Here is a 25,776-nt window from a genome sequence, read left to right as displayed (position 1 = left end):
GACGTCTTTGTTTAGTAATATCGGATACATGGGATCCCTCACGTTGCCTCCAGGATGGAAAACGATGAAAAGAGAGCCCGTTATCCAGCTTCTTGCCTTCACGATCGTGTGATCTAACGTTGCAACCGACAACACGTACGATCCATAGCTGAAATGGTATCCTTTGGCTGGCCTACTGTCATGGCGGAAGGGGGCATGGCCCATCTCCCGTGACATCACGCTCCAAAGCCCTATAGGTGGGAAAATGTACCATGTCGACCAATCAAAAATGATATGGAAACATGACATTTGGTTGTTTAGCAAAAGGGGGAAGTTTTAGGAGTGACCGGCAAGAGAGAGCGAGTGAGCGAAAGAGAGAGAGAGTTTTGATACGTGAGAGATTTGTGACGTTTACCGTGTTTGGTCTCAAGTTAGTTTGTTGTCTTGTGTATTTAGTGTGTAGCTGTTGTTTTGTTTTGTGTGTCAGTTCTACTAGTGATCGTCACAGTTGCTGCCTTAAAGCCAACAAAGGCAGATTGCAGTGTAAACGCTGAGTGACACACCTGCTGTCAGACCTGCAGGTTTATCCCTGTGCTGTTCTCATATGTGTTAGAGTGACACAAACTATTGTTTGACACCTGATTGTTCTGTAAATAGTTTGAAATGATTATATGAAAAACGTCTGAGCCTTGGCTGCATTTTTTGGTAAATAGTACCATATAACTTTGTTGTTTGCAAAACGTGTGCGTATTTTTAAAAATGTACAATCTCTATTTGCATTTCAAGTTATGAAGATGATTCGTTAAACATGTGTGTGGTTTTTACAGTCAAAATATCACTTTCTACTTGTATTTTAAATTTTGTCTGAATTTAGATAAATTGTGCTGATACAGTTGGTCAAAATGAGAAAATAACAGATTGGCAAGATGAACTGTTTTTAAAGGTAAAATATAGAGGCCACATCAAAAGTAGTCAAGAAGGGTTAAAGGCTAAAAGCAAAGTTGTCACCAAGTACTGTTTATATTTGTGTGTATTGCTGCAGCTTTTTTGAGTATTAATTTGGTGCCTTTGTGTGAAATAATGGTATTGTGAGTGATCCATATAGTCACAAAGAATAGCCACTTGTTTCTGTGCTACCAAAGTTCCCCGGCTTTCATTCAAAATGTGTTTATCGTCAGCACCTGCACATTAAACTACTTAAACATTATAAATGTCTTCAAGCTCACACTGAGGCCTGTGGGGTACTATCAGCCACTGAGACAGTACACACATTTATATGTGTTTGTATATGAATATTTCATACTTTAAGACTGCCTGTTTATTTAAGGGAGATGAACAAAATACATTGGAATTGTACAAAATAATATCATGGATGATAAATTAAATAGATTTTAAGTAGATGCTTGTGCATTCTTAAAGTCTTATATGTTGAACTGAACTATGTGATCTGTTCAAAGCCTTAATCTTAATTTGAAGTGAAATGTGCATTTTGAGTTTATACACTATGTATATAAGGCGACCGTTTCCTTTTGCAGTATTTTTGTGTGGTGTACTTTTCTATGTCTTAACAAAAGGGGAACAAAGGTGTTTAAGTTCACCTAGGATGATGTGTTTTAATTTTCACATGGTCTTGCTTGAATTTGACCCTGACAAAGGCGTATGAACTCTGTCAGCTGTTTGGAGTTTCCATTTTCTAAACTTCTACATTCTGAACCTTCTTCAGCTCTGAACAGATGATGAAACACTGAATGATTTCAAGCTCACACTTTGTCTAATAAACTTACATCTTTCATTCTTTATACAGATTGTGGGGCTGTGGTTTGTCAGAGATCAGCTGTGATTATCTGGCAGCAGCACTGAAGTCCAACCCCTCCCATCTGAGACAGCTGCACCTGAGCTCCAACAACAAGCTGCAGGATTCAGGAGTGAAGCATCTGTGTGGTTTCCTGGAGAGTCCAGGATGTGGACTTGAAACTCTGGGGTCAGTCAGCATGTTTTAGTTGTGCTGAGATGAATATGATGTGAAAGTTGTGCTGACACTAAACTGCAGACATCAGGCTGATATTATACTGATCCACACTGAGGATCTTCATGGTAAAGTCTGTTTTCTTCTTCTCTGGTTTAGTCCATTGACTGCAGCAGAACAATGTTCACATTTCAAACAGTGAGACTCAACGTATGGCCCGCGGCCCACACGCGGCCTGCCCACCTTCCCTGATTCAGAGAGAGGGGACCCTGATTAACTGTGTAGTGTTCTTCCTCACAGTTCTAAGTATCAGACACAACAATGAATAATCCACAGCTGACTGTCTTTAGCAGGTCAAAGGTCACGGCACACAGCAGACAGTGGGAAATATTATAACTCTGATCATTTATCAGCACATATCCATATGTATAAAAACAAAGCTGACACTGTGAGACTTGATCAGAGGTGTGATCATCACAGCAGACCTTTGTGTCAAAGTCACTGAGGATCAAACAGAAACACATGAAGCAGATTTTCCTGTTCTGGCTTTTTATAGCAGATAACCTTCAAAATATTCTGCAGTCCATCAAAAACTGAAGCAAACCATGAATCAACATGTGAACATGAGCTGATGCTGCTGAAGTGAAGCAAAGTTACAGAGGTTTGATTACAGACACAGCTGAGAGTTTGTAATCTGTCATCATTTTAAAAGGTTTACATTTCTTCAGTATATCCACATTTGCAGCTGCTACCTCAACCTCCACTTGTCCAACACAACTGCTGTCCACTGCCTCCATGACATTGTGATTTTGCTGTTGGTCTTCTGTCAGATCTTCATCAATCACTTCTGCACGGGGCACACCTTCAGACTCTGCAGCTGCATAACGAAAGCCTGTAAGATAAAATTAGACATAAGGTAAATGTACACCAATATTCCAATGACAGGTGTGTGATTCATCTGGAAGTTATGTGCGGATTAGTGTACAGTGATAGCAATTTAGTATGTTTTTAGAGGGGGGGGGGGGGTTGTTTACCTCCGATGGGTGCTCTTTTTCGCTTCCGTTGCGTACGCCTTGAGTGCCGGTCCGAGTCTGATACAGGTATGTCGTCATGCCCCATGTGCAGTGTTGGTGCCCAGTCTGGATTTGTTACATCCATTTCATATGCTGGTTTGCCTGCAATAATGCCAAATCATAAGCTACTCAGTCGACATGATGTGGTTCTGCAGCATCACACATTAGCATGTTTTATCTCATTATCTATGACCTCAGCACATTGAAAATAACACTAAAAGCCTTTCAAGAGTGATATGAATTAATTTAGAACTCACCGGAAAGAAAATGCCGTGAGCAAACCAACAAAAAGCTGGGGATTGCAGAGAACTCGATATCCGCTCGTCTCACCGCTGCAATCCAAGCCTGACGTCTTTGTTTAGTAATATCGGATACATGGGATCCCTCACGTTGCCTCCAGGACGGAAAACGATGAAAAGAGAGCCCGTTATCCAGCTTCTTGCCTTCACGATCGTGTGATCTAACGTTGCAACCGACAACACAACACGTACGATCCATAGCTGAAATGGTATCCTTTGGCTGGCCTACTGTCATGGCGGAAGGGGGCGTGGCCCATCTCCCATGACATCACGCTCCAAAGCCCTATAGGTGGGAAAATGTACCATGTCGACCAATCAAAAATGATATGGAAACATGACATTTGGTTGTTTAGCAAAAGGGGGAAGTTTTAGGAGTGACCGGCAAGAGAGAGCGAGTGAGCGAAAGAGAGAGAGAGTTTTGATACGTGAGAGATTTGTGACGTTTACCGTGTTTGGTCTCAAGTTAGTTTGTTGTCTTGTGTATTTAGCTGTTGTTTTGTTTTGTGTGTCAGTTCTACTAGTGATCGTCACAGTTGCTGCCTTAAAGCCAACAAAGGCAGATTGCAGTGTAAACGCTGAGTGACACACCTGCTGTCAGACCTGCAGGTTTATCCCTGTGCTGTTCTCATATGTGTTAGAGTGACACAAACTATTGTTTGACACCTGATTGTTCTGTAAATAGTTTGAAATGATTATATGAAAAACGTCTGAGCCTTGGCTGCATTTTTTGGTAAATAGTACCATATAACTTTGTTGTTTGCAAAACGTGTGCGTATTTTTAAAAGTGTACAATCTCTATTTGCATTTCAAGTTATGAAGATGATTCGTTAAACATGTGTGTGGTTTTTACAGTCAAAATATCACTTTCTACGTGTATTTTAAATTTTGTCTGAATTTAGATAAATTGTGCTGATACAGTTGGTCAAAATGAGAAAATAACAGATTGGCAAGATGAACTGTTTTTAAAGGTAAAATATAGAGGCCACATCAAAAGTAGTCAAGAAAGGTTAAAGGCTAAAAGCAAAGTTGTCACCAAGTACTGTTTATATTTGTGTGTATTGCTGCAGCTTTTTTGAGTATTAATTTGGTGCCTTTGTGTGAAATAATGGTATTGTGAGTGATCCATATAGTCACAAAGAATAGCCACTTGTTTCTGTGCTACCAAAGTTCCCCGGCTTTCATTCAAAATGTGTTTATCGTCAGCACCTGCACATTAAACTACTTAAACATTATAAATGTCTTCAAGCTCACACTGAGGCCTGTGGGGTACTATCAGCCACTGAGACAGTACACACATTTATATGTGTTTGTATATGAATATTTCATACTTTAAGACTGCCTGTTTATTTAAGGGAGATGAACAAAATACATTGGAATTGTACAAAATAATATCATGGATGATAAATTAAATAGATTTTAAGTAGATGCTTGTGCATTCTTAAAGTCTTATATGTTGAACTGAACTATGTGATCTGTTCAAAGCCTTAATCTTAATTTGAAGTGAAATGTGCATTTTGAGTTTATACACTATGTATATAAGGCGACCGTTTCCTTTTGCAGTATTTTTGTGTGGTGTACTTTTCTATGTCTTAACAAAAGGGGAACAAAGGTGTTTAAGTTCACCTAGGATGATGTGTTTTAATTTTCACATGGTCTTGCTTGAATTTGACCCTGACAAAGGCGTATGAACTCTGTCAGCTGTTTGGAGTTTCCATTTTCTAAACTTCTACATTCTGAACCTTCTTCAGCTCTGAACAGATGATGAAACACTGAATGATTTCAAGCTCACACTTTGTCTAATAAACTTACATCTTTCATTCTTTATACAGATTGAGGGGCTGTGGTTTGTCAGAGATCAGCTGTGATTATCTGGCAGCAGCACTGAAGTCCAACCCCTCCCATCTGAGACAGCTGGACCTGAGCTCCAACAACAAGCTGCAGGATTCAGGAGTGAAGCAGCTGTCTGATCTTCAGCAGAGTCCAGACTACAGACTGGAGACTCTGAGGTCAATAGAGTGATGGAGTGAGTGGGTGGTGCTGTCAGCAGTATTGTACTAAACACAGTCAGTATGAAACAAAGATCCAGTGTTTCCTGTAAAGCTGCAGCTTCTCAGTGAAGCTGTGAGAGGAGAATGGTGACAGGCTTCAGGATTGGACACAAACACTTCCTGTTTCTCACCTTTATGGTCACCATAGTAACAGCTGACACGCTCTGATCAAACGCTGTCAACAGCCAATCAGCTCTCTGAACAAAGCAGCACGCAGACCAATGACTGCATTCGTTTCCAAGTTTAAAGCAGTGAAGAACACAGTCTGTAGGTGAGGAAGAATTTAGTGAGAGCAGATGTTTGGATGGAATTCCTCCAGTTAACAGCTGGAACCGTCCATCTGGATTGTTGGGCTTGTTGTTGGGGTTCCTACAGAGCTCAGAGTGGACACACCAAGGTTCTTCTAATGAATGAAAGTCCAAACTCAAACTAGGAGGGAAAAACATTTTCATCAACTTCAATAAAAATCCAAAGATTAGAAAAAGTGAAGCAACAATGAGTCCTAGTACAGTCCCAGCACTGAAGTCCCTGCTGCTCTTTATACTGGATGTGCTGCATCACTGACTGACAGCTGATGAAGAGTCTCTGGAAACACTCGTTTATCTCCTCTGCTCTTCCTTCTTCTCTCTGCAGGTGGAGGTGATGATGGTAAACAGGACGGTGTGTGTGCTGAGAGAGGAGGAGCTGTGTCCTGATGATCCAGAGAGGTTGAAGCAGCAGCAGCTTGTGTGTAGAGACGCTCTGACTGGGCCATGTTACTGGGAGGTGGAGAGGAGAGCTTCATCCAGCAGTGACTGACAGAGGAATGAGAAGAAGTGCAGATGACTGTCAGTGCTGCAGAGTGAACTGCTCTGAGAACAGCTCCACTGTCAGACACAATGTAGAGTCCAGCATCATCCCTGTGTGTCCCTCTGGATCTGACAGAGGATCATCAGTGTATCTGGACTGCTCTGCTGCTGCTCTGTCCTTCTACAGTCTCTGCACAGTCTCTGTCTGACTCTGGCTACATTTTTGGCATTTATATTCTTGGTTGCTCTCTTTATATTTTTCACATGCAAAATGTGCCCATCTTTGGCAAGATTCACACTGCACCTGGAAAGGAAAAATAAATGGCTCATATTCTGTTTGGTGAATACTATTACTCAACATTTTAATTATGATTGGCAAGTAATGATACTAAGACTTATGTGTTTCTTTTGTTTTGTTTTGTTTTACCATTTCAATCATGCTGCGGTCAGCGTTAGCATCTAACATGGAGCAAACAATGCAGTAGTCCTCAGCGTTCCCTGAAACACAATCATAGTTAGGTTTTAATCAAACATTATTTATTGAATAATTAAAAAATAATAGTACATTTTTTCCAAATATACTTCCTGGAAAATTACTCTAAATTAGACTTTGAGAAGGGTCTTATCTGAAAGTGTTTGAAGAGCACTATTTGTACTGTGCTGTTTGAAAAGCACTATTTAAATTGGAAGTACGCACTAACGTGATAAGGACTTTACTGGACTTACCTCGATTTTCAAGTAGGGTGCAAGCTATCTGCATTCGCTCCAGCACAACTGGCTCTGTAGTGGTTGACACCTCACTGACCTCTCCAAAATCAAGGTAGTGTTCTGCAAACTGTGAGATTGATCATAATTAGAATGTAAAGTCTTAATTAGGTAAAGGATAGGATAATTATAAGCCACAAGGCTTCAGCCTATTCCTTTTTCAGTTACTGTATGATTAAGTACTTCTATGTAAAATGATCATCTTTGTTGTTGTTGACCGAAATAACTTTCACTTCACTTAAATTCACTTAAAGTCTTAATTCTAGCTAACAAGAAACTGAATCATTTGAATACGGGTTACCTTTAACAGTAAAACTCCACAACTGCTGGAATCCTGTCGCTTGTTGTGTTGCATAGTCTGTAACTGCCACTCCATGGTGTCTTCATGCCCTCTCATCCTCAGAAAATTCCTAGTTGAACAAAAGTGTTTGTAATGAAACAAGATTTTTTTTTTTTTAATCTAAGAATAACACCTCAGTATCATACATACCTCCAGTTGCGCAGAATTTTCCTGTCATAAACACCTTCATTCCCATGGGGTCTATGAGCAGTATTTTCTGTGCAGAAATGTTGACAATCTAAAGAAAAAGTTAAATTAAAAATTACAATTGTTTGTGCCACTGAAAACTTATTTAAAAATAACACTTTGTGCAAGAAACTGCTTCACAACAAATTATGCAAATTAATAACAAAATGAACACATACCACAAGAATCCAGTGTGTACCAAAGTTCACAGGGCACAGCCACGTCTTCAACTGGGAACTTCATCTGTGGGATTGGAAGTGCAGAGTAATTTGGATTTACTTAGGTACCATGCGTCTCAGGGTGTTTTCAAATATAGTCTTCTTTAAAGGAACCGAACTCTTTCCTCAGCAACAGAAAGGAGTCAACTGTTTGGACCACTTCTGAGCTTTCAACATACCAGTTGAGGCATCTGAACTGCCCAGAAAACAACGAGCTTGCAACTACTGAACAGAGCAGGTGTGCAGCATTCTGCACAAGTATAGAAAAATGTTATAGAACAGTAAATAGGGTTTTTTTTTATTTCAAAATTAGTAGGTAAATGACATTTCTTACTTACCTTTCGTCTGTCAATAACACGGTGCAGATATGCATCAATGACCTGTTTTGAAAAATCTGAGTTTATACAACAACAGCAACAATTTTTGAAGTAACTGCTTGAGTGCTGTACACAAAAACATCTAAAGGAATAGAATTGCTGATAAAGGTTCTTTCTGCATATACTGAAACTGGGTATTATGATGTCACAGATGTCACAACATCTGTGTTGTGGTTGATAACATTTTTTCCTGTTGAAGTGAATGGGTGAAACCTTATCAGAGTTTTGCAATACAAACCCCCCGACCTACTCGCACATTTTAAACTATTAATGGTCTCTGCACTGCAAATGCTTCAGAAGGAGCAGAACCTCGAAATCAGAATCAATAATGATAAGTTCTCTTACCTCATCAGAAAGCCACCGTGACCCCTGCAGTGTTCGAAAAGAGGAATCCAATAACTTGTATGGTCCAACAGCTGCCTCCAAGCGCCCAGTATCCTTTGCACGCCATAGCCTCTTTACTAAAAGAAAAATATGATAAGTTAGCTCAGGCATGCATGAGATTTGTAGTGGATAAGCTTGGTAAAGGCCAACGGGCCACAACAGGAAAAAAGTCAATACAATAGGCATGCATTTACACGCAGAGAAATAGGAAAGGTACAGCGGGTGGGCAAAAGAGAAAATTACTGACAGGCAGATCCATTTCTAGACTTCCACAAGCTCAGTGCACGTTGCATGTTTCTTTATATCCAATATGAGTTGAAGACTTCAAAATGCAAACAAAGTCATGCAACAGTCAATTAAGTTGCAACGCCAAACTGGCAACAAATGACCAACTGGTCAAAAAGAGTTGTTCACTATGTCACCTTCATTTTCTAAGCTTTGTTTCTGGGAGGGAAGTTCTTGTTCACGCGTTTCTGGTCCTGGAACACAATTAAACTCCTTGTGTCAGCCGTTTTGGGTGCATAATGAATCCTCTGGACTTTGCTGGCACTGAGGGTTAGCAGTAGGATGGCAGGGAGGCATCTTCAGGTCTGTGCTGCTGTTCACTGTCTGACTGCGAGTTGGGTATTTTTAATTGTCACTGATATTTACATGGTGGCTTCTTCTGTACGGCTTGATATGGTCAATGCTGTAGTGATTTCTTAAAGTTGCTCCTTCTGTGTTTTTTAATCTCACACATTTGCCAGCGATGTCTTGAATGGTGTAGGGTCCTGAAAAATCTGGATCAAGTCTTCCTCCCTTCCTTCCACGTTTCATGTTCAAGAGAAGAACTTCATCTCCAACGCTGTACACAAGGTTTCTGTACTTCTGGACTCGTCTAGCATAAGCTTCCTTTTGTAAGTCTTGGGACTTTGCCATATTTTCCTCTACAGTTTTTTTTAAACTTGCTCTTGTGCGTCTCTTGTAGAAGATACAAAGTCACCGTAACTCGACTCCTCAGGGAGAATGATGGAGGACAGCTAAAATTTTCACATTTTAAATTACAATTAGTCCACCACCAGCACCTTTGTTTTGGCCACATTCAGTTTCAGGTGATTCTCCTCACGAACCGACCAATCAGTCCTCTGTACTCCTCTTCCCTTCCCATTCCCTCTTTAATCCAGGATCTCAACCAGTTTGTTATGTTCTCTCTTATAACTTAACTGGTAAAGTAACAACACATTTTTGGTTGTTAGTAACTTACTTTATTAACCATGTTGTGGCATATCAATGCGCACATGCACCACGCTTGGTGTTCTCTACTTTACCACAAAATATAAACTGATTTTACTAAATACATCACAGTTCCTCCCATCCAGCTTTGATGAACACATTAAGTATCAAACAATCGAGATATTTTCAGGTAAATGCCGTAACCCAATAATTGTACTTAAACTGAAATATGACACCTATTCAGTGATTTACAACATAGAGGTAGGTTGTTTCCTCTTAAACATTTTAACCGCTTTCCTTACAAAATGAACTGGAAACCTATAAGTTCAGTCTCTGAGGTGCTCTGGGATTTCTCTCAGGGTAACGTCTGCCTGTTTGGTCAGAGTCCATAGTGCTCTGTGTGGAAAGTTCAGGTGTTTGAACATTGGTGGTTTCACGTAAACCCTGAACCTCAGGTGGTGAAGCGAGGGCAAACTCTTCTGAATCTTGAGGTGTAGATGTGTCCTCTCAGGTTGCTCTGGAACCACGTGACATTCTGCATCTAGAATCTGATCAACATGTCTACGCCAGACTAAGTTGGCTCCAACATTTATGGTGTATATCAGCGGTCCGGTCCGTGAACGAATCGTGCCAGAATGCCATTTCTGACTTGGGTCTCTGTAGTCTCTGGTGAGAACTTTTTGTCCAACATTGAAGAACCTGGTTTTGTTTCTTGTTGCTTCCACCATGGAAGACTGTTTATCTTGGACATCCTTGCGAATGTCTGGTTTCAGCAAATCTAGATGTGATCTCAGATCTCATCCCATGAAGAGCATTGCAGGTGTGTGTCCAGTTGTTGCATGAGTGGTAAGACAGTAAAAAAATTGTCAATTTTCTGTTGTAGCGGTTTCCCCTCTGTGCGACTGGCTGGTTCAGCTTTGTTGCAGGATGATGGGGAGCTGAAGTGATATGTCGTATGCCGTTACTCCTAAGGAAACACTGGAACTCCTCTCCAGTAAACTGATGACCATTGTCACTTACGAGCTGTTGTGGCGGACCTGTGCGTGCAAACGGTGACCAAAGACTATTGATCGTGCTGGCAGCTGTTGCTTGCTTTACGGGGAAGATTTCTGGCCACTTTGAGTGGGCATCAACCACAATCTGGAACATTTAGTCCATAAATGGGCCAGCATAGTCTATATGAATGCGTTGCCATGGAGCGGATGGCCACTCCCACGCGTGTACAGGTGCTGTTTGAGGCTGGCGCAGCGTCTGCTGGCAAACAATGCAGGATTTAGCCATATTCTCCATTTCACAATCAGTGCCTGGCCACCAAACATAGCTTCTAGCAAGACCTTTCATCTTAACACCCAAATGTCCATCGTGCAGTGAATCCAGTACCTTTGTACGTAGTTTGGGTGGCAGGATGACACGAGTTCCCCACATGACACATCCTTGGCAAACGGATAGTTGGTCTTTGTGGGTGGAGTACGCAGAGAACTGAGTGTCACTACAGGACGGCCAACCATTCACAGTAAGATCGTTTGACAAGATTGTGTTTTGGCTCGTTTCTCTTTTCACCTGAGCACTTGTGACAGGTAGGGGTTCCATTTGTGTAACATGAAACACAGTAGCTGGATCAGTCATTTCTTCGGTGGGTTGCATGTGTGGAAGACGTGAAAGTCCATCTGCATTTCCATGTAGCTTTGTCCCTTTGAACTCAATGGTGTAGGTGTGTGCACCCAGGAACAAAGCCCAAGCAAGCGTGCCGCAGCCATGGTTGGAATACCTTTCTGAGGGTTAAAGATGGACACCAGCGGTCGGTGGTCTGTGATCAGGGTGAAGTGTCATCCATATAAATACTGATTAAACTTCTTCACTCCCCACACTAGACTGAGTGTTTCTCTGTCTATCTGCGTATAGTTGCGCTTGGCTGCATTTAGGGACCTTGAGGCAAAGGCAAGTAGTCGTTCGGATCGATCAGGCATTTTGTGAGATAGCACGGCACCAATGCCATATGGTGAGGCATCACAGGCGAGGCGAAGTGGTAGCTTGGGGTCAAAGTGTGTCAGAACCTCCTCTGATGTAATGAGCTGTTTAACTTAACTAAATTAAATGCCTCTTCATAGTTTTTTGTCCATTTCCATTTGACATTTTGTTGCAGCAGAGAGTTCAGCGGGTGCAGGACTGTTGAAAGGTTTGGTAGAAACTTGTGGTAATAATTAATTAAGCCCAAGAATGAACGTAGCTGACTCACATTTTTAGTGTCTGGTGCCTTCAGGACTGCTTCAACTTTGTCCTCGGTTTTGTGGAGCCCATGTCTGTCGATCTTGTGTCCACAATACTCAATGGCATCCTTGAAGAACTCACATTTGTTTTTGTTTGCTCTCAATCCATATTTTTCTAGCCTGGCCAGGACTGCTGTTAGGTTAGCCAGATGAGTCTGACCGGCTGGAGCAGCATCTAATAACCAACTCACAAAATAAAGAAAAATAAAAACAAACCAACAAACACAAAAACACCAGGCATCATGATACAGACTTATAATTTGCACCAATGTTTTTTCGAAATTCTATACACGAAAGTGAGCGCGAGAGCCCTCGGTGTGCCTGCTCGCTGCCAAAGTCAAAGTAAACTTTATTGTCATCTCCGCTACAGACAGTCCAGTATACAGAGATATGAGATGACGAGGCTCCAGTTACAGCAGTGCAAGTAAACAAACAATAAGAAGAGTAAGAAAATAAATATACACTTTAGGACCAGGGGTAAAGGATCAATAACAATTTAAATTTACAGTTTGAGGGGAGGGGGCCCCTGCTGCTTCCAAAAAGAGCACATTTCATTTATAATGTTGTAAATCCAAGTCCATTATGTATTCATGATTTGAATCCTGGGTTGTGTGAAATCTCAGAAATGCACCCTAGATGAAGTGAATCTGTGAACTAAGGTGTCGGTCTATTAGATCATGTTGTGGTGATCCTTGTGTTGGGGGATTTGTGTTCATACTGGAGTGCAAAATTAAAACCAATGGAAGATGGACAAGAAAAGTTCAAAGCCATCATGGTGCTCAACTTAGAAAAAATAGAAAAGAAGAGGAGGAGAAACGAGCAAAAGATGCAGGTAAGCAGATGTGTGATTGGATAATGGCAGGTCATCCTGAAACTATCAGAATCAGAGTGAGTCAGAAATTATGTGGGTTACAGTTGCTCCAAGAAGAAATGGTAAACAAACAAACAGTAACAGACTAAACTCCAAACAATACATTATGTTACAGATTTAAATATTAATTAGTCCTTGTCAATTGTTGATTTGTCCTGTTCTCATTGTATGACGAATTATGATGGCTGTTTGGTAGCCGTCTGCATACAATGCATACTCTCTCTCTCTCTGTGTGTGTGTGTGTGTGTGTGTGCAGCAGCTTTATGTTAATGTGTGTAAGGATTTGTGTCTGTGTGTGTGTGTGTTTGGGGGGGGGGGGGGGGGGGGGCGCCAGAGGGATTGTTCGCCCAGGGTGCCAAACAGGCTAGGACCGCCACTGCCTGCAAATGAACAACATTGACATCAAAAGTTTTACATTTCCTAAATGTATCCCACAATCTGAATATAACACCCACTTCCCCACGTTTGATCCGCTGTGTTAAATATGATTAAGAACAGAATGCAATCATTTGCAAATCCTGTAAACCAGTATTTTAAACAAAGTGAGAAAATGAAACATTTAAAGAAAAATATTAGCCCATTTTGAATTTGATGGCAGCATCCTCTCTCCATAAACTAAAGGCTTTACGATGTTTAGTGCTGGACCATGTTGGTTAATGTGTAAACTCAACAGTTTCCATTTTGATTAACCTGACCAACATCTAACATAGAACACCTTTGAAGTGGACCTCGCACCCTGTGGATAACTTCAAACACGTCGAGGTCTTCAGAGGCTGAACTTTGACCCAGCATCACAAGGAGCGCCATAAACACTTGTTACGGTTATTAGAAGGAACCCAGCCTTTAGACATCCCCACAACGACATCGTGACCAAGGGTCTGTTGCATGATTTTTAACATGGCTACAATGTGTCGTCTGCTGAGTCATCGTTTAATACAACAACGTACTGAAAGAGAGCATTCAGCATCTGACTGAGCTGGACTAACCTTCCCTTTCAAAAGTGAAAACTGCAACATAAAACTGGAATACAACCAACTTCTAATGAAATGTAACATTTTATAACATGAACACAGATTCCAGGTGAGCTGTGTCCTCCAGGACTGGATTTACCAGAACAGGTATGAGGACGGTGCCTGACGGGCATGTACGAGCTGGAGTGGATCCCAGCTAACACAGGGTGAGGAGACAGACGACCGTTCACGCTCACACTTATTCACCAGTTAACCTAACCCCACTACCTGAATGTCTGTGAACTGTGGGAGGAAGCCAGAGTCCCCTGAGAGGACCCACACAAACACGGGGAGAACATCCAACCTCCACAGAGACTCTCTCTGCACTAAAAGCACAAAATAAAAATCACACCGTCATGTAATTTAAGAAACTGGTCTTAAAAACAGTTAATCTAATGTGTCCACATGGAGCCCGTGTTAAGGTCCGTACTGGGCTTCAGAACATCAAGTGAACAACGTCAGATGGGACCTGAGTGCGTTGTCTCCTGATAGAAAGTGCTGAGGATCAGAAGGACTCAGGGACAACACGATATCTGTCCAGCAGAGGGCGGCATTATTCCAAACGGCTCATCGAACTATTAAACAAATGCACAGACTGCACAAACACAATGACTGCAACTCACAACGAATTACACCAATTACTACACCAAACTACAACATCGGCCTATGGCATCAATTAGTGCATAAAACATACATCAAGTTACAGCCAAAAATGCATCAAAATGACTCAAGCTGGGGTCAACAGGTTTCCCCTCATGCTCACCCGACCTTTCTGCTCATCAGGTGAGTGCAACCACATTTATCACCTAACACGCCCACGAGTCACGCCCCACACCCGTGCACCAATACAAGGTGTGCATTTAAACCAACCCTCTTAATCCAAAACAAAAAGGAACAACTCATATGGCTCCTACACTTGTGCTCAAGAACTCAGTCCTATATTTTAGGTTATTCTGAATAAATCGTTCATGCCCTCTCTTGGGAAAGAAGCTGTCGTGGTTCCTGGTCCTAAATCTAGTCGTCCAAAAGTTCTAAACGACTTCAGGCCTGCTGCCCTCACCTCAGTCTTTGAACAAATCATCAGAAATGTGATTATGGAAGACACTGAACTTCAGCTTGATTCAATGCAGATTGCACATGAGCCCAACAGAGGAGTGGAGGACGCGCTTTTGATTCTACTTCACCTGATTGTCAAACATGTAGAGAGTAAAGGACTTCAGTTCATCGATTTCTCTGCTGCTTTCAATAACACAGCCCCAGATTTGAATCAAAAGACTTTTAGAACAGTTTGAAATCCGGACAAACCTGAGCAAGTGCAGTCATATAAATATCTTGGGGCCATTGAGTCTGTTTTATCATGAGAATGATGCAGGACAAAGTCTTATAAAAGCAGCTTTGTCCCTGCTGCCGTCACTAAACTTAATAACTAATAACTGTTTTTCTGATTTGATTCATCGCGTCTACTTTCCAAATGTGTGTCTGTCAGGTTTAAATCGATGTGTGTGTTTGTGAAGGGATGACAAATGCTATTATTTTTCTGTAAAGCAAATTTACGTAAAAGTAAAGTAACCTTGATATGTCAGGATGTAGATGTCCCACCCAAAAACGTCATCAGCCCTGAAACATCGGTACTGTTCAAGGCAGCATTGCTGTCCACACGTCCATCAGAGTGTTAGAGGTGGCTGTCACAGATGTTGCAGTCTGCTCTCTGTTTCCATGAAACAACCACACTTGAAATGATCATTAAAGCTACCTGTACTAAAGGAAGCTGAGAACATGGCAGACGTGGGACTGACTGTGATCAGACTGTGACGATTGTTCTTGAGCAGATCTACAGGTCAGCTGTTCCACATCATGTTTCTAGGATGGAGCCGTTTGGAATAATGCCGCCCTCTGCTGGACAGATATCGTGTTGTCCCTGAGTCCTTCTGATCCTCAGCACTTTCTATCAGGAGACAACGCACCCAGGTCCCATCTGACGTTGTTCACTTGATGTTCTGAAGCCCAGTACGGACCTTAACACGGGCTCCATGTGGACATATTAGATTAACTGTTTTTTAAGACCAGTTTCTTAAATTACATGACGGTGTGATTTTTATTTTGTGCTTTTAGTGCAGAGAGAGTCTCTGTGGAGGTTGGATGTTCTCCCCGTGTTTGTGTGGGTCCTCTCAGGGGACTCTGGCTTCCTCCCACAGTTCACACACATTCAGGTAGTGGGGTTAGGTTAACTGGTGAATAAGTGTGAGCGTGAACAGTCGTCTGTCTCCTCACCCTGTGTTAGCTGGGATCCACTCCAGCTCGTACATGCCCGTCAGGCACCGTCCTCATACCTGTTCTGGTAAATCCAGTCCTGGAAGACACAGCTCACCTGGAATCTGTGTTCATGTTATAAAATGTTACATTTCATTAGAAGTTGGTTGTATTCCAGTTTTATGTTGCAGTTTTCACTTTTGAAAGGGAAGGTTAGTCCAGCTCAGTCAGATGCTGAATGCTCTCTTTCAGTACGTTGTTGTATTAAACGATGACTCAGCAGACGACACATTGTAGTCATGTTAAAAATCATGCAACAGACCCTTGGTCACGATGTCGTTGTGGGGATGTCTAAAGGCTGGCTTCCTTCTAATAACCGTAACAAGTGTTTATGGCGCTCCTTGTGATGCTGGGTCAAAGTTCAGCCTCTGAAGACCTCGACGTGTTTGAAGTTATCCACAGGCTGCGAGGTCCACTTCAAAGGTGTTCTATGTTAGATGTTGGTCAGGTTAATCAAAATGGAAACTGTTGAGTTTACACATTAACCAACATGGTCCAGCACTAAACATCGTAAAGCCTTTAGTTTATGGAGAGAGGATGCTGCCATCAAATTCAAAATGGGCTAATATTTTTCTTTAAATGTTTCATTTTCTCACTTTGTTTAAAATACTGGTTCATAGGATTTGCAAATGATTGCATTCTGTTCTTAATCATATTTAACACAGCGGATCAAACGTGGGGAAGTGGGTGTTATATTCAGATTGTGGGATACATTTAGGAAATGTAAAACTTTTGATGTCAATGTTGTTTATTTGCAGGCAGTGGCGGTCCTAGCCTGTTTGGCACCCTGGGCGAACAATCCCTCTGGCGCGCCCCCCCCCACACACACACACACACACACAGACACAAATCCTTACACACATTAACATAAAGCTGCTGCACACACACACACACACACACACACACACACACACACACACACACACACACACACACACACACACACACACACACAGAGAGAGTAGCCATTGTATGCAGACGGCTACCAAACAGCCATCATAATTCGTCATACAATGAGAACAGGACAAATCAACAATTGACAAGGACTAATTAATATTTAAATCTGTAACATAATGTATTGTTTGGAGTTTAGTCTGTTACTGTTTGTTTTTTTACCATTTCTTCTTGGAGCAACTGTAACCCACATAATTTCTGACTCACTCTGATTCTGATAGTTTCAGGATGACCTGCCATTATCCAATCACACATCTGCTTACCTGCATCTTTTGCTCGTTTCTCCTCCTCTTCTTTTCTATTTTTTCTAAGTTGAGCACCATGATGGCTTTGAACTTTTCTTGTCCATCTTCCATCGGTTTTAATTTTGCACTCCAGTATGAACACAAATCCCCCAACACAAGGATCACCACAACATGATCTAATAGACCTACACCTTAGTTCACAGATTCACTTCATCTAGGGTGCATTTCTGAGATTTCACACAACCCAGGATTCAAATCATGAATACATAATGGACTTGGATTTACAACATTATAAATGAAATGTGCTCTTTTTGGAAGCAGCAGGGGCCCCCTCCCCTCAAACTGTAAATTTAAATTGTTATTGATCCTTTACCCCTGGTCCTAAAGTGTATATTTATTTTCTTACTCTTCTTATTGTTTGTTTACTTGCACTGCTGTAACTGGAGCCTCGTCATCTCATATCTCTGTATACTGGACTGTCTGTAGCAGAGATGACAATAAAGTTTACTTTGACTTTGGCAGCGAGCAGGCGCACCGAGGGCTCTCGCGCTCACTTTCGTGTATAGAATTTCGAAAAAACATTGGTGCAAATTATAAGTCTGTATCATGATGCCTGGTGTTTTTGTGTTTGTTGGTTTGTTTTTATTTTTCTTTATTTTGTGAGTTGGTTATTAGATGCTGCTCCAGCCGGTCAGAGAATCCCCCGCCCTCTCCTCTCAGTGCCGCAGGCAGCAGGCGCACCTTGCAAATGGAGGGCGCCCTTACTCCCAAAACCGATAGGTGCGTATGCAATTCCCAATATGCGCTGGCTGACGTCGGGGCAGCATGAGTACGAGCAACTTTTTTTTTTTTTTTGCCGATGCCCATGATGCCGCCCCGGGCAACCGTCCGTGTCGCCCGTATCTGAAACCGCTACTGTTTGCAGGGTTTAAAAATGTGTTTACTGTTTGAAACTCATACTTGGCCTTCTACTCTTCATGGCTGCTTAACGAAGCTAACAGGGTGGACAGTCTGAGGAGCTGGGAAAGAAAAGTGTCTGAACTGCTTTAAATTTCTTGAAGACGTTTTATCCAAGAAGTTTCTTCAGTTCTGAGAGCGACTGTGGAGAATCCCAGGTTTAGGTCCGGTGTGAGTGTCCCCCTAAGAGGGTCATGGACTCCCTATTGATCCTCTGCCTAATCACGCAAGCCAAGGTGTGAAAACGGGTGTAGGTCACAATCAGCCAAGGGCTGTATCCCAATTCAGGGTCTGAAGCCTCAAAGGCCGCATTTTAAGGACGATTACGTCACAGCGACGCGACGAAGGCTGTCCCAATTCAAAGGCTGCTCGAAATGCGGCCCTCAAATGCGTCCTTCATTTCCCTGAATTTTAAGGATGTGGCGGTGTAGACTTCATGACCCAACATATCCCAGACTCCATAGCGCGGCGGTGGGTGTGGATAATTTTGCTAAAAAAACGGCGGAAGAGGGGCGGCTGAAGAGTAAACTTTCAGAAGTAAGTACTGAATATTATGTCACTTATTTATGTGCAAATGTTTAATAATGAAGAACATTAAAACATTCCTGTTGGCCACATGTTGGCAAAGTTATGTGACATTAGTGATGTTTGTACTTTCAGCGTTTACTTGGTTTTAAAGCCTTTACTTTAAAATATACGCTGTTCAATAGTCGACCTTAATCCTACAGAGAATGTGATGATTTTGTGGATAATTAAAGTCAGTCATATATCCACAAACACAACAAGCTGAAAGTCAGTGATGCTGCTCGGTTTGCAGTCCTGAATATCACGGCACAAGCAGGATTCACTGCACTGTTAATGTTAGCTGTGTTATATTGCTGCCTCTGTTCGGTGGTGTCGAGCCAAACGGACTTTAACGTGTGTTTGAACGAGCTGACGGTTCACTCGTTAAGCTGAAAGAAAGATGCTTTAATCACAGCAGTCACACATGTGTCCACTGCACCATCTGGGAACTCTTCTTGTTTGCACTCATAATGACACAAACACTAAATCCTCCTGTTTGTAGCAGTGTGTACACCTGAGACTGTCACCTGTCTGTCTGTCCTGCACTCTCTCTCTGTTTCTTTCTCTCTGGTTGTGGAATAAAAGTATGAACATGTGTTTATAAGTCACACTTGTGTTTGAATCCTGCAGCTTATCACACATTTGATTTCCATGTGTGACGACTGCAAGTGTCCAGAGTGAGGACAGACTGAGGGACCCACTGCTGCACATCATCTGTGAGGCTTTGCAGCCCTGATGATCCACCAGGACAAACTCAGCAGTGTGTGAGGAAGAGGAGGAGGAAGAGCCAGCAGCAGCTGACAGATGGAGAGAATAGACAGACTGTTCCCTGTTTGTGAAGGACTGCTAGGAAAGTTTAACATAACTGTCTGTCCTGAATCAGTCTTATTAGGTAATGTTCACATAATGTGATCATCCCAGTGTTTTCAGTGTGGGAGAAAGTACTCAGGGCCTTCAAGTTACACACTATGAAAGGCAGCAACAAGTTTAATGTTCAGAAACCTAAAGTCTGTATCAGCAGCAGAATGGAGCTAAAAATAAATGTTTGTTTCAGTTCTATGAAGCTTTGAGTATATCTATTCTGTGTGACTTAAAGCAGTTATGACATGGTCTGATTTTCTCACCCAATAAAGGAATATTTCATTTATCAGTCTACTCTTCATTCTATCAGACACAGTTATCACAGCTCGTACATTTGCTTTTTACACATATATGTAAGCACTGAGCCACATTTAGTAATGCCAACATATTAAAAGAACAATATTTGTCTCTTGTATGTAATACATCTATATACACACTGTCACAGACACTTGTCTTTGAGTGAAGATGATAGGAAGGTGATAGGAAATATAAATAAATGCAACTTGAATCTTTACTGAAGCTCAGAGTTCATGTTCACTGCTGTAATAACTAATAATGATTAATATAATATTGGCCATATTATATTTACATTACCACAGTGAGATGACTTTAGTCTCATGAACAACATTAACTAATTGTTATTTACTAACTAATCTAAAATGACTGTTCAGTACAGAAATGAAGCCCAACAATCATGTTTTACAGTCCTGTGGTCTCAGCCTCAGATAGTTATCACATCACACAGAGCTCATGTAGAAAGAAATGTACAAAATACGTCCTCCTTCATTTCTGTCAAACAAAGCTGTATGAAACGTTTCCAGCTGTTACTATCATGGTTGCTAGGCAACCTGGGCAGCGCTACGAAGGTTAGACAGTACTTTAAGGTTGCAGACCCTGAATTGGGATACAGCCATGGTTTCAGGTGAACCCACTGTGAAATGTAGCCCCACCCTATCATGTGACTTACTGAGGTCAGAAGGCCCAGGATGTGAGTGGGCAACAGTGGACAGTTCAATTACAATTAAATGATATCTTGCTGTTAGCTTTCTGTTTTAATTTCTATGAACATTTTACTCAGTAAACTTTAATGCATTAGAAAGCATGTATTCAATATCAGGTATGGGTGCTGCATTGAAGAACCTTTTAAATGCAGCAGAGACCAGTCTAATATGTTTGCAGTAATGGGAAATGTCCAAACGCTTCTTTGGTTTCTAAAAGTAAACTTGAGGCACCTTCAGTTTTAAAAACAATCAGAATTCTTAACATTTCAGTGAAATGAAATAAAAACGTGGTCTCCCAGTTGTTTCTATGAAGTGAATCATATACTACAATTGGGTTTATGATGTTACGCCTGCAGTATATCATTTTAAAAACTCACATGTACAACACTCCTGTAACTCTGAACACAGGCAAAGACAGAAAACTCTTGCGTGTTGGCACTGCAGCACTTTAAAAAGCCACCGAGTGCACTAGACCACAGATGTTTAGGTCACTGCAGTAGGGACGTCAGGGGGATGAACCCTGACAGTTTAAAACTTGGCCGTTTATGCAATGAAAATAAAGATGAAATCTATAACACTGCGTGAAGCCACCTCACCTAACTGGTCCATTAGCATTCCTCCAATTTTGTGTAAAACTGAACAAAGGTGGAATGAAAGTCAAAGCTTCACATTACACCACCTGTAGTCATACATCACTGCATGATTAAGACAAAAGCCACAGCACTCTGTTCAAAGAGAATAAGACAAACTAGGGGAAACACTCAGACTGTGCCAAATCCAGTCTTTATTCAGGAATCCAAAAATACCAACAAGGTTATGAACCGGTCCATGACAGTCCAGTGGTAAAGAGAATGAACATGCTTTGAAATACAAGTCTGAAATGGATGGTCTGCATTAAAGGTACATACAAAGCACATAAGCACATCTTGAGTTTTCACAAAAGCTATGCACATCCTGTACTCTGTATCGACTAGGTTTGGTGGCTGTGAGCTCCTTTCAAAGCTGTGAAGATTAAAAACAGAAAGGCCAAATACACGTATACATCCAAGACAAGCCGGCTGGAGCCGCCCCCCGCCCCCAAAAACCTGCAGGAGAGGGGAGGGGCCCACTATTAAAAAAACAAAACAAAAAAACCCAAAACAGACCCCACCCAGAGTAGTAAATGCACACTACCATAAAATAATGTAAGATTACTAATCTAAGACATTTAACCACTTGATGCAGACTTCATCCTGAGATGGCACAACTTGCTGAACCCTTCAGGTTATACAGTCTTCTGCTGGCCCTTCTTCCCGATCAGAGACTTGTGGATGTGTGGGATCACGCCTGAAAAAAATCAATGTTATAACAGTTTATATACTTGAACAGTTAAGTTTTAATTTCAGTAACCACTTTCAGCTGCTCCCTTGTAACAAAGAGTTGCCACAATAGTGTTGATGTTACAGTTTTACACCAGATGCAACACAAAAGGGATTTGTGCCTCAACAAAATGTGTAAACCCCTAGAGTACGAGAGTATAAGACCGTAACACAGTTCTCTGTAATGTTCGTACCTCCGCCTGCAATAGTGGCCTTGATAAGTGAATCCAGCTCTTCGTCTCCTCTAATAGCCAGCTGCAAGTGGCGTGGGGTTATACGCTTTACTTTAAGGTCCTTTGATGCATTTCCTGCCAACTCTAGAACCTGAAAGAGAGACAGCCTTTACAAAAAGATCAACACTTCAAGCAACGAAGTGCAAGATAAACGGAGCTTAGGGTCACCTCAGCAGTAAGGTATTCGAGAATAGCCGCGCTGTACACCGCCGCGGTGGCTCCTACTCTGCCGTGGCTCGTTGTTCTGGACTTGAGGTGTCTGTGGATACGGCCTACCGGGAACTGCGGGGATAATGACACGAGTGAACAGAAGCAAAGCCGTGCTGGCCGCCCGATGAGAGCCCGCCACCGACAAAGAGCCACTGACTTTTGGCTAATAGCTCGTGCTTGTGCAACCGAGAAAATGAATGAAATTTGGGGACAAACCTGCAGTCCTGCTCTCTGAGAGCGCGAAATCGCTTTGGTCTTGGTCTTTCCAGAGTCTTTACCAGCTTTACCACCAGCCTGTAAAACACCAGTACTATTAGTGTGCCTCCGCCGAAACGCGCCTTATTGTAGCCCAACATTAACTTAAGGTCCGCTTAATATTCGCTAGCCATGCTAGCGCTTCCCCAGTGAAGCCAGTGGGTATTTAGCATGCTAATCCACTACACCAGCCAATGCTAGCGGCCAACTGTTAACTAATAAAGAAAACGCAACGCTACCAAATAAAGATTTATTTCAAATAAACTACCTAAACAGAGTGTGTCGTTATAATATTTTGTTAATACGACATATAATACGTACCATATTTAAAAACTTACAAAGAAACTCTGACTCGGCAGCCAAAATAATATCCTCCGTCTACACTGAATATCGACTGTTGTTTGAACTAGACCCCCTCCCCCCCACCGCGGGTCGTTATATACAGCCATGGCTACCCGGATGACGGCAGTCACGTGATTACCGCTGAAGCTTTTCAGCCAATAAATGAGCTCTCTGTGCGGTTCCGTTCTAAGAGCTTATGGGTAATGTAGTTTATGTGGCGTATCTCTTTCCCATTTTATATCGAAATGAGCTGGCTTTAGTTTTTCTTTCACATGGCATTAACTTTTAATTTAGTATAGATAGAAGTCCCCACATACATTCATCTTCTTATCTGCTTATCCAGTTTAGGGTTTAGCAGGCAGAAACCTATCAAAGTTGATGGTAAAATTAAATAGCCCCATTTGGTCAAGCCTCGCCTCAGTGCGCCCCAGGGCAGCCGTGGCTACAATGTAGCTTGCCATCACCTGTGTGTGAATGTGTGGATGACTGAATGTAGTGTGAAGTGCTTTGGGGTCCATAGGGACTAAGTAAAGCGCTATACAAATACAGGCCATTTACCATGTAGTTTAGTATATGAAGCACAGCAGAGTGCTCACCCCGCCTCCCCCACGTACCAATTATCAGGGTCTTGCACGTTACCTCTTTTCTAAAAACACATATGTACTCGAGCAGAGGTCAGTGCAATAGCCTGGAAATCTAATTGCTCTGAATATCATTTAACTCTAAGGTTGGGAAATTGCTGCTATTCTTGTATAACTGGAAGAACTTTGCTGTAGCAGCATGATCAAATGTTTAAAATAATGGGATTCCCTGTGCTGACTGGGACAACTGGCCACACCATCAACAGGATAAAGCAACCAGCCACAAGCAGACAAAGAAAGCAAACTGAAGAAAAAGTTGGTGCTCTGTGTTTGAAGTAATTTAATTACAGCCTGCATCAATCCATCCATCCTAAATGAATGTTGAATGAATCTCTGTGTGTTACATAGATGTCACAAGCTACCTGTAAAAATTCCCAGGCAGAAAGAGAGAGAGACAGAGCAACGGCCACTCATAAAGATCAGCCAGAAATCTATCACTTCCTACAGCTGTGGCTCAGATATGCAAGATTTTAGCCAAAGACTGGGTGTAGACTCTGTTCCACTCAGCCTTGATAAGGAAATGGCTCGAGCATCATAATGATCTTTTACACCACTTGTTCCAACCACCCCAGATGATACAGGAAGAGGTGAAAAGTCTGCTGTGAGCAGGGATATACTGTAGATGATATCAAAGTCTCTGCATGTTGAAATGAATATGCCCACAGGGTATGAACTTTGTCTGATCCAGAAGTATGATTTTGGCAGTATAAGTTTTCAGATGCTTAGATCTTGGTTAGTCGTTTTGCTTGGACTGAGAGGAGAGATACAGGTCTGTACTATGAGATGAAAGTAGGGTCACAGTTCTGTTTCAAAATCAGAGCGATCCTGGCCAGATAAAGTGAATCCAGTACGATGCCCACTTCTTTAGACTGATTTAACATTCAAAGGACCGGGGACCAATAATATGCTCTATGCTTGTAACAGAAGGACCTGTCAGTCTGTTTGTGCAGCTTTCCAGCTGTCACACTCCAGCTCAGTCCGGCACTGCTCGCAACAGCCGGCTAAAAGAGAGGAGGGATGATTAGCTGATGGAGATCTGCTGTGTTGGTCAGCGTCCTCTGACCCCACCCCCACCCCCCTAAGCAGGAGAGGAAATCAGCCATGGGTCTGCTGGGGGATGTGTGGTGTCAGGGGAGGCTGACTAACACAGCAGATGGACTTTGAAAAAATAAATAAATAAATCATCAGAACTTTTTGTAAAGTCATAAGAAGAGCTGTCTTGTTGGCTCTTTGTTGTACATGGCTGCATCACAATACTGTAAAATCAGTAATATTGTAGTGTGAGCCATCATGTCCTGGTTATGGAGAGATCACATCCACATGAGGGAAATACTGAGTGTAGGAGAGAAAGAGAGGGACAGCTCAGAAGAAAAAGGCATAAAGAGCGTGAGAAGCGCTGATGTCATTTTTCCTGCTGGGACTTGAGCGGAAGCAAAAATAGAAAATAAATAAACAAAATCTTTGGTGGGAAAATAGTGCAGCTGGAGAGTAGCTGACTGGGTCACTGATGAAAGACAAAAATGAAAGACAAAAATAGCTCAATGTGTTGAGTGAACTAATCCATTGCGCTAGTTATTACCAGCCAACACGGGAAATTCAACCTTTAAAGAGTGCTGAAGGAATGAGCTTTACAAACCCAACGTTATTATTTGGCATTGGTTCAATATCCATCCATCCATTCGCTTCCGCTTATCCTTTTCAGGGTCGCTGGAGCCTATCCCAGCTGTCATGGGGCGAGAGGCGGGGTACAACCTGGACAGGCCGCCAGTCTATCGCAGGGCCAACACACAGGGACAGACAACCTACTGGCAATTTGGATTAACCAATTCACCTATCCCCACAAACTGCATGTCTTTGGATGTTGGGAGGAAGCCAGAGTTAACCCACGCAAACACGGGGAGAACATGCAAACTCTACACAGAAAGACCCCGGCCTGATGGTGGAATTGAACTCAGGAACTTCTTGCTGTGCAGCAACAGTGCTAACCACCGTGCCACCGTGCTGCCCCTATTTTTCAATTATTACTGAGCACTTTTTCTCTGACTCGACCCCAAGCAATATC

At 42.1% G+C, this 25,776-nt stretch overlaps 3 protein-coding genes and 1 long non-coding RNA gene across 5 annotated transcripts in view; 2 read left to right on the top strand and 2 right to left on the bottom strand.

Annotated features, from left to right (window-relative positions):
* Positions 1-2,030, top strand: part of LOC308407468 (NACHT, LRR and PYD domains-containing protein 12-like) — a gene marked incomplete at its 5' end in the record, with an annotated part of 115,605 nt that extends 113,575 nt beyond the window's left edge. Inside the window, one exon of the mRNA XM_080899117.1 lies at positions 1,784-2,030. Coding sequence (XP_080755243.1) covers positions 1,784-1,979 — 196 coding nt within the window. The 3' untranslated portion in view covers positions 1,980-2,030. The remainder of the gene's footprint in view (positions 1-1,783) is intronic.
* A 2,930-nt stretch (positions 2,031-4,960) lies between these two features.
* Positions 4,961-6,489, top strand: LOC308394662. Its single transcript, XR_013971272.1, has 2 exons — positions 4,961-5,323; positions 5,999-6,489. It is a non-coding gene; the product is annotated as an uncharacterized lncRNA (long non-coding RNA).
* A 52-nt stretch (positions 6,490-6,541) lies between these two features.
* On the bottom strand, positions 6,542-8,728 carry LOC308394433 (uncharacterized protein; the record flags this gene model as incomplete). Its single annotated transcript, XM_080878769.1, has 5 exons — positions 7,624-8,728; positions 7,409-7,496; positions 7,220-7,328; positions 6,880-6,988; positions 6,542-6,651 (listed from the first exon to the last, which is right to left on the bottom strand). Exons 1-5 carry the CDS (start codon positions 7,685-7,687, stop codon positions 6,542-6,544), a joined length of 480 nt encoding a protein of 159 aa, XP_080734895.1. The 5' UTR covers positions 7,688-8,728.
* A 12,711-nt stretch (positions 8,729-21,439) lies between these two features.
* On the bottom strand, positions 21,440-23,180 carry LOC308393358 (histone H2A.Z; the record flags this gene model as incomplete). Of its 2 annotated transcripts, none has more annotated exons than XM_080877061.1 (5): positions 21,440-22,001; positions 22,228-22,357; positions 22,435-22,548; positions 22,693-22,770; positions 23,070-23,180. In XM_080877061.1, 5 exons carry the CDS (start codon positions 23,178-23,180, stop codon positions 21,940-21,942), a joined length of 495 nt encoding a protein of 164 aa, XP_080733187.1. In that variant the 3' UTR covers positions 21,440-21,939. The 2 variants fall into 2 exon arrangements, with proteins under 2 accessions (XP_080733187.1, XP_080733186.1); XM_080877060.1 differs by having other exon boundaries at positions 23,053-23,169.
* Between the last annotated feature and the right edge of the window lie 2,596 nt (positions 23,181-25,776).

Source organism: Rhamphochromis sp. 'chilingali' (assembly GCF_963969265.1).
Source record: "Rhamphochromis sp. 'chilingali' genome assembly, chromosome: 1".
In the NCBI taxonomy this organism is placed as follows: domain Eukaryota; kingdom Metazoa; phylum Chordata; class Actinopteri; order Cichliformes; family Cichlidae; genus Rhamphochromis; species Rhamphochromis sp. 'chilingali'.
The sequence above is the reverse complement of the archived record's forward strand: the minus strand, read 5'-3'. Positions and strand labels throughout refer to the sequence as shown.